This window comes from Schistocerca gregaria, chromosome 2, assembly GCF_023897955.1.
Source record: "Schistocerca gregaria isolate iqSchGreg1 chromosome 2, iqSchGreg1.2, whole genome shotgun sequence".
Lineage (NCBI taxonomy): Eukaryota > Metazoa > Arthropoda > Insecta > Orthoptera > Acrididae > Schistocerca > Schistocerca gregaria.
The window spans coordinates 383999844-384012395 of record NC_064921.1 but is presented as its reverse complement, the minus strand read 5'-3'; the positions used below and the strand labels follow the sequence as shown (position 1 = coordinate 384012395).

General features: G+C 38.8%; 1 protein-coding gene across 1 annotated transcript in view; it reads left to right on the top strand.

Moving 5' to 3' along the window:
* The first annotated feature begins 4326 nt into the window (after window positions 1-4326).
* The window catches only part of LOC126335789 (esterase FE4-like), a 71579-nt gene continuing 63353 nt past the window's right edge, over window positions 4327-12552 (top strand). The window contains exons 1-2 of the mRNA XM_049999252.1: window positions 4327-4395; window positions 8853-9003. Coding sequence (XP_049855209.1) covers window positions 4327-4395; window positions 8853-9003 — 220 coding nt within the window. The remainder of the gene's footprint in view (window positions 4396-8852; window positions 9004-12552) is intronic.

Here is a 12552-nt window from a genome sequence, read left to right as displayed (position 1 = left end):
AACGAGCAGGTGCAGTTGCGCGGAAGAAGTTATTTCAGTGGTATAAAGCCGCTGCTTGACGAGATCTAACACTTTTATGTGCCAACTACTTCTTGCAGATTCAGAGATATCTTTTCTTTCTACTTTTTACGGCTCATATATGTAAATTAAATTTTCTTTATTTAGTTTTTATAACGTATCTATTATAGCAAGCAGTAATGTCATTCAATGGATTCTTTCATGTATGTCTTCTTTATGCATTTATTCTGGAATTTTTGTACTACAGTCAGTCATTCATTAGTTGTATTTTATATCCCGCTACTCCAATTTCTTCATGTACACCGCTCAGGTGTTCGTTTATTTCCCTCTCTGCAGTTACGAGAGATGTTTACAAAATAGCTCGTTTTACCGATTAACCATTAGATGGCGGTGTTCTCTTGAAGTTGTCGTGGCGCACAAGTCACATGATGTTTCAGTTTTGTGTTGACTGTAGCAGAGGACACATGCCAGCCCCTAGTGGCTTGCAGCTCTGTTGCATTTTATTTTAATTCTGACTATCTGACGCTGCCAGGTATGACTGCAGCTTTCGTATTTTCTGGTACTTTATGCTGTAACATTTAGTTTTAATTTTGTCCGAAGAAGGTGTCCCTTGTGACATCGAAACCTAGGTCACAGATTATTTGCGTTCGCGACTGAGGGCTGTGTTTTTCAAAATTTTGTATTATACGACAGTCGCTGACTGTAGCCATGTTAAAAACCTTAAGATTTTTTCCAAAAGGAATATCCCTATTTCCATATATGACAAATCCCCCACCCCACAAAGAACTCCTTGAAAAACAGTCAGCTAATCTGCATCCTGGTAAAGGAAGCCTCTAATTGTCAAATAATTTAAGTGGTGCTTCGATATATCTGTAGTGTCAGAGTCAACTTTTATAAGCAGTTCACTAACTTTATCTCTAATACCACTTTTATTTTGATGAAATATGCTAATTTTTCTCGGCTTGGAAACCTGACGTCTTCTGAAGGTGATTCTTCAGTGATAGAGGCTTCCTTTAAGTAGTTATACCTGTCAGCTGACTTCAATCTGAAAAAGGTGCCACTCTAAAGGCAATTCTAGAGAAAAATTTTCGTGAGTGATTCCACCACCACCACCCACTGCACTGTCACCTATAAGCTTTGCCAGCCTCCCCTTCCCAAACCTACTGAGGTGCAGGCTACGTCTGGTGAAACCTAGTCCTCTGATAGAGTCAATTGGGGCCACTACAGTGTAACCCACGCCATATGCCATCAGTGCCTCCTCCAGCATCTCCTTCTTTAAAACGCCTAACAGCAGCATGAAGATGAGGCCAATCATGACGCTGAAAATCCTGCAGGAATCGCACATTAATGCCACCGGTTTGAGTAGCTATCTTTACCAGGTTACCACCTGTATCATAATCCCTGTCCCTATCAAGACTATACCCTGCTCCAACCACAATCGCTACCTGATACTCTTTCGTAAAATTCCCAAATAGCTCCACTACGCTATCAGTCACCTGAGCCAACCCAGCACTAGACTTCACAATACTGGTGACCTGGTACTGATTTGCCAACACTTCCTGCGACTGTGAGACACCTCTACCATGCGAACTAGCTAGCAGCGGAACCTTCTTCTTTCCATTAGAATTTGCAGCTGGCTTAGGCTTCGTAACTGCTGAGGACTGCTTCATGTTCCCTACACCTACAGCTACAAGAGGCTCCTCTCCACTCAACTCTGACAGTTGAGTCAGATTTATTGCATATACACAAAGCACAACTGTCTGAATTTCTCCTCCTCCTAGCTGCCCTCTTACCAATTGCCAGTTGCCATTCGCTAGAGTACATCCCCCTCCTCAACCTATCTATTTCCTCGTTTGCGTCTTTTAACTGCACCTGAAAGGCATTGATCATCTAGTAGATAATTGATTAAAGCATTAGGTATTTTAACTACAGCATAAAATTACATAATTTTTCTGCTGAACATTTCTTCTAAATAATTGTGACAATCATATTTACAAAATGAAAACGAACACTTCCTCTAATAGTCTTCATTAAAATTTCCTTTTTTCTTAAATAGGTGAAAACTGCTGCTATCTAAATATTTCATCGCTTATACAATGATACAAACACCAATTAAATGCCTGAAGATATAAATAACAAAAAATAATTTAACAGTAACCTGAAAAAATCGTTATGATCAACTATTTCTACACCATAGATACATTTATAGTTAGTAAATTATCGCTTCTTTAGTGCAGAAGTGTTACATTTACATTTGTATTAGTAGAAGAAATACTGCCTTTCGTTTGTAAACTTATCTGTACGCTGTCACCATTCAGCCATTTTTAAACACCAGTTACGTTAATATTCTGTTAACTGATTGATTCCAAGTCTTTACAGTATATCAAGCAAAGTAACTCATGGATCATACAATTAACATATTGCCTCATAGGCTAAAGTGGACAGATAAATTCCAACAAAGAACAACTAAAATTTCGTGGTTGATCACTTACCAAACTACACCAAATTCACCATATTTGTTAAAATAGTATCTGGAATAAAACTGCAAAGTGGAGATTAGGTTTCAAGCCAAGACCGACTAATGTTTGTTAAACATGAAGCAGAAACTCTTAACTCTGGAAGGATTGGGCGCAAATCATGTGTATCTTGTTAAATAAAGGATAAATTGATTGTATGATGTATATCAAATGTCCAGACGCTGTTAGAACCTAGCTGCTGCATAATGTGTGCCTACTATGTTAACCACTGTATCGTATTGTTCAGTATGTGTACATTTCAGTCACCTCTTTAGAGGCTCATATACCCTTGAAAGGAGGACATAAGATGAACATCAATAAAAGCAAAAAGAGGATGATGGAATGCAATCAAATTAAATCAGGTGATGTTGAGGGAATTAGATAAGGAAATGAGGCACTGGAAGTAGTAGATGAGTTTTGTTATTAGGGGAGCAAAATAACTGATGATGTTAGAACTAGCGAGGATGTAGAATGTAGACTGGCAATGGCAAGGAAAGCATTTCGGAAGAAGAGAAATTTGTTAACATCGATGTCAAGAAGACGTTTCTGAAAGTATTTGTATGGAATGTAACAATGTATGGAAGTGTAACATGGATGACAAATAGTTTAGAGAAGAAGAGAATAGAGACTTTCGAATTGTGGTGCAATAGAAAAATGCTGATGATTAGATGAGTGGATCACGTAACTAATGAGGAGGTACTGAACAGAATTGCCGAGAAGAAGAATTTGTGGCGCAACTTGACCATAGGAAGGAAGCGGTTGGTTGGACACGTTCTGAGGCATCAAGAGATCACCAATTTAGTATTGGAGGGAAGCGTGGAGGCAAAAAATCGTAGAGAAAGATGGTTCAAATGGCTATAAGCACTATGGGACTTAACATCTGAGGTCATCACGTCCCTAGACTTAGAACTGCTTAAACATAACTAACCTAAGGACATCACAAACATAAATGCCCGAGGCAGAATTCGAAACTGCAACCGTAGCAGCAGTGCTGTTCCGGACTGAAGCGCCTAGAACCGCTGGGCCCCAGGGGCCGGCTATAGAGAGAGACCAAGGGCTGAATACACTAAGTAGATTCAGAAGGATGTAGGCTGCATTAATTATTTGGAGATTAAGAAGCTTACTCAGGATAGAGTAGCATTGAGAGCTGCTTTAAACGAGTCCCTGGACTGAAGACTACAACAACAACAACAACAACAACAACAACAACATCCCCTTATACAAGTTATCCATCTCATAGTCCGATCAATTACTTACTGTAATACGTGTAGTGAAAATTTGGGCGAAAGGAGTATTATAGTACGAAATCACAGAACTAACACAGCTGCCACATTTAAATTTTTCTTAAGGTGAAACGTTTCAACAAATCTATTGTTGTAATTATAGCTCTTTATTTCGCTTGTAGAATGCCACCCTCTTTGGAGAAGATAACATACACATTTATATGAGTCGATTAGATAAAAATTTACTGTCAAATGTCGTATGAGAACGATTGTGTGATTCGATAATTTACGGCAATAGCTTATCTGGTGAGTGCCTGAAAATTATTAAAGATCAATTAGGAATGTGTAAAGACGTCAATTCTCCAAACATTATAGCAATTAAACGGTATGGCTAGTATTTCATCAGTCTGTAATCACAAATAAAACAAATTACTACCATTACGACTGGAGAAGTAGGTGGGCATTAAAATATTTTCTGCGACAAAAGAATATATTAGTGAAAGCCGAGTCTCATTTACCTACTTCTTTTAACAGCAGTTAATGTAGGAGGAGATCTGTTTGCGGTCAACATGGGCTTCATCATTGTACTTCACATGGCAATCGTGATACATCTCTCTTTGGTACCTGTAGTCATTCTCGTAAGTCCATTACTTCGCTTAACATCACACATATTTTGTTTCCTGTGACACAAGTCAACACAGTCTGTCCAGTGGAGTTACATTAGCCAGTGATAAAGAAGTGAGTGATAGCTTGGAGAAGGGTGAAACGAAAGGAGTCTTGTTTTAGGAATTCCATTTTATCCATTTGGAAAGTTGATTTCTGTCAGTAGTTGAGTACAGAGAATGATTGACAATAGTGACTACCAAGTACACATTACGATACTACGCAAAAATACGACTCTATTTAGATTCTGAAGTAGAGGTCTCACTTTGTTCCACATGAACACGGTGCAGATAAAAAAACTTTTGTTCACCGTTCTCATGGTCAAAGATCTAGAATGTTAAATGTGTATTTGAACGCATGCCATTAGTATAGCACAAAGTGCTGCTTACTTCATATAGATGCAGAACTCTGTGTTGATGAATGAAGATGAGAAAGTAACGACATCGATGCCGAGATCGTTAGAGGCTCGGAGCGAAGTTAGTTGGGTGACGGTAGGGACAGGAGTCGGGTTTGTGGGTCGCATAGTAATGGCAGTCGTCTTAAGCATTTCATAAAAAGTATCTGAGAAGATCAGAAATACTTGTTTCAGTTACAATATTTTGAATCAGCAGTTTATTAGTTACGTTCCACTGTATAAGTGTTTTCTAATTTATACGTGTCATTTATCATGTATGTTTTTGCTTGTTGATGCCGACGCATTGCTGTATGACCTAAGACCTTTTGAATTTGGTACACAGTTATTTAGGTAAACATTGAATTCTTTTGTTTATCTTCTAATTATTTCCAATACATTTCTTAAAGGCACAAGAGTATGTCACAGTCGACATACAAGAAGGCACCCTGAGAGGACAGATGTCACAAACGTACACGAACAGATCCATGTTCAAGTTTGAAGGTATTCCGTATGCGGAACCGCCAATTGACGATCTCCGTTTCCAGGTAAGTGATTTACGACTGATACTCAATATATTTTCTTGCTTAGTGTATGAGTATGAGATATGTTCGGACAACTGACACCGCGAATTTAAAATCCTGTCTTATTCAGAATTGAACTTCTGTGGGTAGTTTTGAGAATGCATTTGGTTATGATTACACCTCATTTAGCATTTTGTTGAGGGACTTTGCTGCTATCTCTGTATAGCAGCAGCATGACCGAGCTGTTGACCGAACTAGGCTAACATTACATTCCTTTAGATTACATTTAATAGAGGTGTGACTTGTAGGAATTAGTTCCTAAATTTCATCAAGTGATTCGACTACCACAAATTTTGGCCGTCTGCGCCCAGTCTAGTAATCTGACAATTTTCTTTTACTTCTTGTTCAATAGATACTGTAGGCGCTTCGGATTTAGTAGATACCACTACGTATGTAAATATCATATGATATCGGGTGAGAGAAGCTCAAATACAACAAGAAAGATGGTTACGCAACGTAATTATGTCAGCCGATACATGTTACTTAAAAAAATCTGTAGCTAAGCAGTATCTTATGATAAATGGTTATCGGCCCACAGTTAAAAGCGAGACATAGAATAAGGTGAATAGTAGCCGTGGCAAGTGCATGTATGTGTTTCCTTTAAAGCAACTTATGACTGTAATTGAATGTAAGGAAAATCTCATTCACATAATTAGATTGAACTGACGTTGTTATGGTCGTGAACAACAAAATTCTGTGCTGTTAGAAGAATGTTAGGTATCAGCAACAGCTAAGAGTAATAATCTTCGTAGATATAGTGTTCAAATCATGTTACCGAATTTCTTGCAGGTGTATGCCGATTGTGTAGAGGGTACCAGTGGTTATAACTGAACTGTCGGTGATCCGAATGCTGCAGTGCCTCTTGCAGACGTTGTACGACGCTGAAACATCGTGTGTTCATTAACAGGTAACCTCGCAAAAAATCTGAAAAAAAGATAGCTCTACTTTGTGCCACCCAGTCAAAATACGACGCGATAACAGTCATAATGTGAAATGTTTCCTGTCATGATGTCAGTTTGCTGTTTGTCGCTAGACGAGTCGTGTTGATTCCTGTTGTGAAGTCACTGTCTATGGAAAAGGTTAAGAAGGTTGATGTTTCCCATACGAAAGGTAAAATTAATTTACCAGAACGGCGACAGTAATATCACTGCCCTGAGGTAATATCTCTGGCAGAAACAGCTGCGAAGCGGTCCATTGCCAGTAAATCTGCTATCGAGTATGTTAAAGGAACCTGAAGAAACAGGTAACTTAGATGTTGCAGCATGGAGAGGGGAAGCGGCCAATGCCCATTGCGGCTATTGATGATGTTGCTGGAGCTATAGCCGACCGTGCAGTACATACCTCAGATTTTGCACTCAGCTCTTGAACTGTTCGTGGGAATTGTTTTTCCCATAGTAAACAGTTCAAAAGACTGTGCGGCGCATTTTACACTGGTATTCGTGCAAGATTCTTGAATGTGCAACAAATGCTGTCCCAAAATGGGCTACGACCCCATGACTTGGCCCTTGGTTTTTTGTGGCCGGTGAATATTCTTTGGGTTGACGAGACACATTTTACTACGTACGGTGTCGCGAATGCACAGGACTGTCGCATGTGGAGTTCTACTCAGCCACATGTTGTGCAGGAACGTCCACTGCATTCAGTTCCTGTGAGTGGGTGGTTTGGTTTCACAATCTCCTTCCAGCTCGGTCCGTTTTTCTTCGATGCCATCTCGCAGGGTGTTAGGTGTACAGTGACATTTATTCGTTATAAGGATCTCTCTGATCAACACGTGATTCCAGCTTTTCAACAACGCGTCTGTGTCCACACCACCCTTCCTGATCTGAAGAATAGCACAAGACGACATACTATCCTGATTACATCAGATATCTGTCGACCATCCTATGTTATGAATGCAGCATGTTGCTGAGTCGGGACGCCATATCGAACACATGATTTAACTTGTCACCATATTCTAACAAAACTATCTGAACCATCATTGATCATGTGTTTGATCGTTTCTTCTCTCTTCCTGCTCCCACACGATATCCTTACTGCTTACTGCCCATATTTTACCCGGTGGATATATAGCGCACTCCGCTTTCCAGTGTCCCGTGAAGTCTACATCCCACACTGCAACTCTCGGAACACCATCAGTTTAATTATAACAATCCAGTACTTCTTTTGCCTAGTGCTCCATTGCGGAACAAAATGTAAAGTCTACAGCAGCGTCTGTTCTACTGTTCTATCCATTTGTACCAATATTACTGCATCCATCAAAAATTGTCGAAGATACATGATAGTTCTGATGAAGTTAGTATGTTGCTTCTCACTATATTCTGAATGTATTACAGGCAGGGGATGTGTGTGAACAGTTGCTCGATATAGGTGTCATTTTAGGTCAAAAGAAAGTTTCCTGAACAACAGGTGCTCATGTTGTAGATGACGATGAGTTGTCGAAGCTGTATGGAAGGAACAGAAAAAGTAAAATTCTGTAATGAGCATAAGAATGTAATCAATCAAATTAAAGTTAAACCCGATGTCTTTCAGTGAATAACATCTACTTTCCGTGTATTTTTGAGTACAAAAAAAAAAAACTGGCGATCGCGAAATATTCCTGAAATTAATTTGGGTCGAAGTGGTCACAACAACCCATAATGTTGAATCTGTTTCCATATAATTTAGTTTTTATAATGTCATTTCTCACTTCTTTTCCACATTAGAAAACTGTCAAGGAAGTCTACAGTTCGTTGCCTCTCTCTGGTCTCATTCAGTGCGTCCTTAAGCGCTTTGTATCTCATGATACCAGCGTAACATTTATTTTCTATTTCTTATACTGGATTGCCATTTAATCTTCTTCTGCTTCTAACAACACAGCTTCTGTACAATTTCAGGTAACAATGCATGTCCGAAAACAACTGTACTGGAGCTTATCTAGTTTATCAAGATACTATACTCGTAAACCAGCACTGTATTACACCACTACATCACTATCATCTGAGGAAGTTCGTCATCTCTTTGACAGTCAGTTGCTTTTCTGTTGAAGATAACGGTTTAATTTTACGCATATTTAATGCAACACCTTCTCAGAGAACATTTCACGCGTTTCAATATATTTTTGCCCACAGCTTTACGTTGTTTACGTTATTTATAAGTTACGAGATCTCCAGAAGAAATTTCTATTTGTCCAGCCGCCAGTAAGAAAATCAGCGTGGTCCGGCGTAAGAGATGCCCTGCATATAGGAGGCAAATGCCCTCAGTATAGCAAGGGAAAAACATCCGGGGAAGAGGACTGCCTTTACCTCAACGTTTACGGACCAGGGGTATGTGTTCACTATGGCAGGTAGTAGAGACACCACTGATGTAATCAGATAATTACAATATTTTAGAATGAAAAAACGTGTTATAAAAAAGAAGTGTTCGTAACTATTTCTTACAAAAATTCGTATTACGTAGTGGTATTCCTTATGTTCGACAGAGGCCATCGCAGAATGGAACACAGAAAGCAGTTATTGTTTGGATCCACGGTGGATGTTTCACAGGAGGAGCTGGAACGTCCGGAAAACCGGAGTACTTCGTGGACAACGATGTCATACTCGTGACCATAAATTACCGCCTGGGAATTCTCGGTAAAAACTCTTAATATCAAATCTTCTTGGATAATATGCTGTACAAAGTAAAACGATTTTTTTCATTGCTTTAAACTGACATCATGAAAATGATTCGATATGGTTTCTTTTTCGTAAAAAGTTTTCTATTTTTTATTAGTGCTGTGAAGAAAATTTGAACCGAACATTTAAGTTGACTATTTGCTGACGTTGTTTAGTGTAATCACTTACTCATCTGTATCAAATCGGCAGTCATCCTTCTGTATTATTAGACCCTCTACTGGAATTAATGAAAGCAATTATCATCCGTCATCTGATGAATGAGTAATTTATTAGCTTAACAGTTATGGTCGTCGTCGTATTTTTATACATCCGTAACAGCCGATAAAGGGATTTCAAGAGTTAAAATGGCAGTTACGTAAGCACAAAAGAACCAAAATTTAGTTTTTGAAGTAGTAATGCTGTACAACACACACATAGTTTCAGGGAAGAATTTAAAAATATGTGAAACATTAAACAGAGTACTAAAAAGAGCGCTGGATCAATAAACACGAATATGAATACAAATTTTATTACACCTAACCGCTTGTTCTAGACAATTTATCAAAGCGATAAAGCAACCTATGTTTACATGACTGACTACCAAGAAATTCGTTTGAGGATTGGTGATCTCATGTGAAGTTACATACTCGTACGAGCAGATAGTGTATTTCTGAATACATAAATAAACTGAAGCATTGGCATATCAACTATAAATAACCAAATAGGAATTCCTATTTGTTGGAAGTGAGTCTTCTACAACATACACTATGAAACAGCCACTAAAAACGTACATAAATGCAAGTCCACTTTCACATCTCACTTGCTGCATTTACCAGCAGATGGGTGCACTGAAAAATCGATATTACTCTATGAACAATTAAAAACCAAATGCTTGAAATATGAAAATAAAATGTTAGGAATTCGTATTCATTGAACATGAGTTTTATTTTAAAAACCATCCCCCAACCCCAGGAAACGCGAAATCATAGAAAATCCCAGTTCTCCAGTGACCATCCGGTGTCTGCACTGAATACATCGATAACACGTCAAAATCTGTATCACAAAAATAGATGTCCCCAATAGCTATTAAATTAATTATTTTTCGCATCTAAGATTTTGCAACTTTTGGAAAATATCCCAAAAATACAGCAGCAGAGCAAAAAAATTGCTATGTTTACATTACTACTAGACGTTTATATACGGAAAACGATGTTCGATCCCACAATATTTTAAAAAAAGGTCTGTAAAGTAGCAGAAAGCGTGAGTTAACTCCCACATGTCCAAGTATTGTTCACATTTGTGCCGAAAATTCAGAAGTATTATTCAGTAATAGATTCCAGCAGTTGAATGTAGGCCTGAAAACTCGCTGCCGTAAGACTACACAGTCCAGTTATAGCAGAAGAAAGGAAAAAGTATTAGCTAAGTAGGCAAACACACAGACTAACTGCTGAGCCACACCCTCAAATAAAATATTTCCCAGACAGTGCTAAAAGTAAAATTTTGCATTGCTTGTTGTGTTAATGCACCTTCAAAGTATATATTCCAGCATTTAGAAGGGTTCTGAAGCACAAGGTTAATAACAGCAGGAAAATACGTATTAGCTTAGAAGGCAAATCGACAAACCGGCTGTAAATAATGAAGCACATGCTCATATAAAATATTTCCGAGACATTGGTAAAGCATGATGGTTACGAGGTTAATACACCTTAAAAGTGCATTCAAGCATTTAAAAGCTTCTCAAGCACTAGAACCGCTCGACCACTCCGGCTGGCTATATATATTCGGCTCGTAAATCCGTGACCAAAAGCTGTAACAGTGAGAGATGTGAAATTTCGAAAGACAATGTCATTGTCAGTATCTCAGAAAAAAACTAGTTACCATAATATCTTGCGTGACGTCTTACACCTATCAAGCACAAATTACAAATTACGTCATCTGAATTGTCTGTTTAATTCATTTAAATAGATGTTTATCATTATATAAACAAATTCGCAAAAAACTTCGGTTTTGTACCGCTTGCAGACGCAATGTAATACGCCTAACGCCTAAGTAATGACGTTGTCTGACTATAGTCAGTAGCTACATAGGCTAAACAGTGTCACAGCACGTGTAAAAACGATGCCTACAATGTGCGACTATATAGATGTAGATATGTAATTCATCGTGCTCCAAAACATTAGTGCATCACATCGAGACACAATGTTAGAGATTTTACCAGTCCATGAAGGTGCCTCAGTTACAACTTGCGGTTAATATCAAGCCATCAATCACATCGTCCTTGTTAGGACTCCCAATACGCAAAACTCAAACAAAATAACAGCGAATATTAGGAGGTGTGGTACCTCAACAATGTGGTACCTCAACAAAGTAGCGTAACACCATGTCAGTGCCGATTTTCAAAGAAGTAGATATCGAGGTCGTAATACACGGATAATAATGTGATTGCAGCGCCAATGGCGGTGCAGAATTACCAGAAATTGCGAAAGTGACGTAATAATATTCCACAACTGTGTAGCTGATAAGTCATAAATGACATATCCAAACTGTCTTCCATACGGAACCAAACACACCATCCATTCCTTAACGGTCTCCAGGCAGGTAATGCCGTACTCAGTTACGTGTCAGGCCACTTTATAGAACCTATCACATGCTTACCAATAACACTCCTGGCTTGTGATTTCAGATATTTAATATCTTATGTAACTGTTACCCTACCGCTGACAGTCACTCACGTCGAACAGTCAGTCCTAACTGTCTTATCGTATAGTATAATCCTAGTCGTCGGTATACAAGCGAGATTTCACCTCCAACCGAACATTACGCTGCACCTTTGAATACTTTTATGAAACTACCGAAACTGACTGATTCCGTTAATCTAGATTTATACTGTAGTTTTGTGAGGTGGAATATGCGTGTTGTGTATGAATTAGTATCGACATAGCACATTTACAAACAATGGTGGTGGACAATAGCACAAGGACGTGATTTCATGGCAACTTCCGCGACATGTGTGACAAGAGTACTAAATAACGACCGACGCACATACAATCGACTGTATTGTGGAGAACAACGCTTCTGCTGTATTCATACAGCACTACAGGTGGAGAAAGAGTAGCCTGTTATAGCCGTGTGCAGACATAATGTCGTCAGTGGTCTTAATAGATGCTAGTAGACCAAGAGTAGAGGGGGCATCCGACCCAGTGCTAGCATATCTGACGGAGTCACAGCATACGTGTGCAGGAGATATATTACCGGATTAGGTACTCAGTACAAGGAGTGGAAGCTGCTACAACCGAGTGATATCAAATTGTCGTTTGTCGTCCATTTCTCATGAGCTGTTAACAATCTGACGGTAGCAGGAAGGTGGAGCCTTGGCGGTGTTAGTGGTTTACTACAAGTCGATACTGTTGACACAGTGCCCTTAAAAATATCTTTTTACTAATAATATAACATCAAGTTGGCATATATAGCATTGCAGCAAACCTACCAAGTTACATCACAATACTAACATATACTGGTGGCGATAGA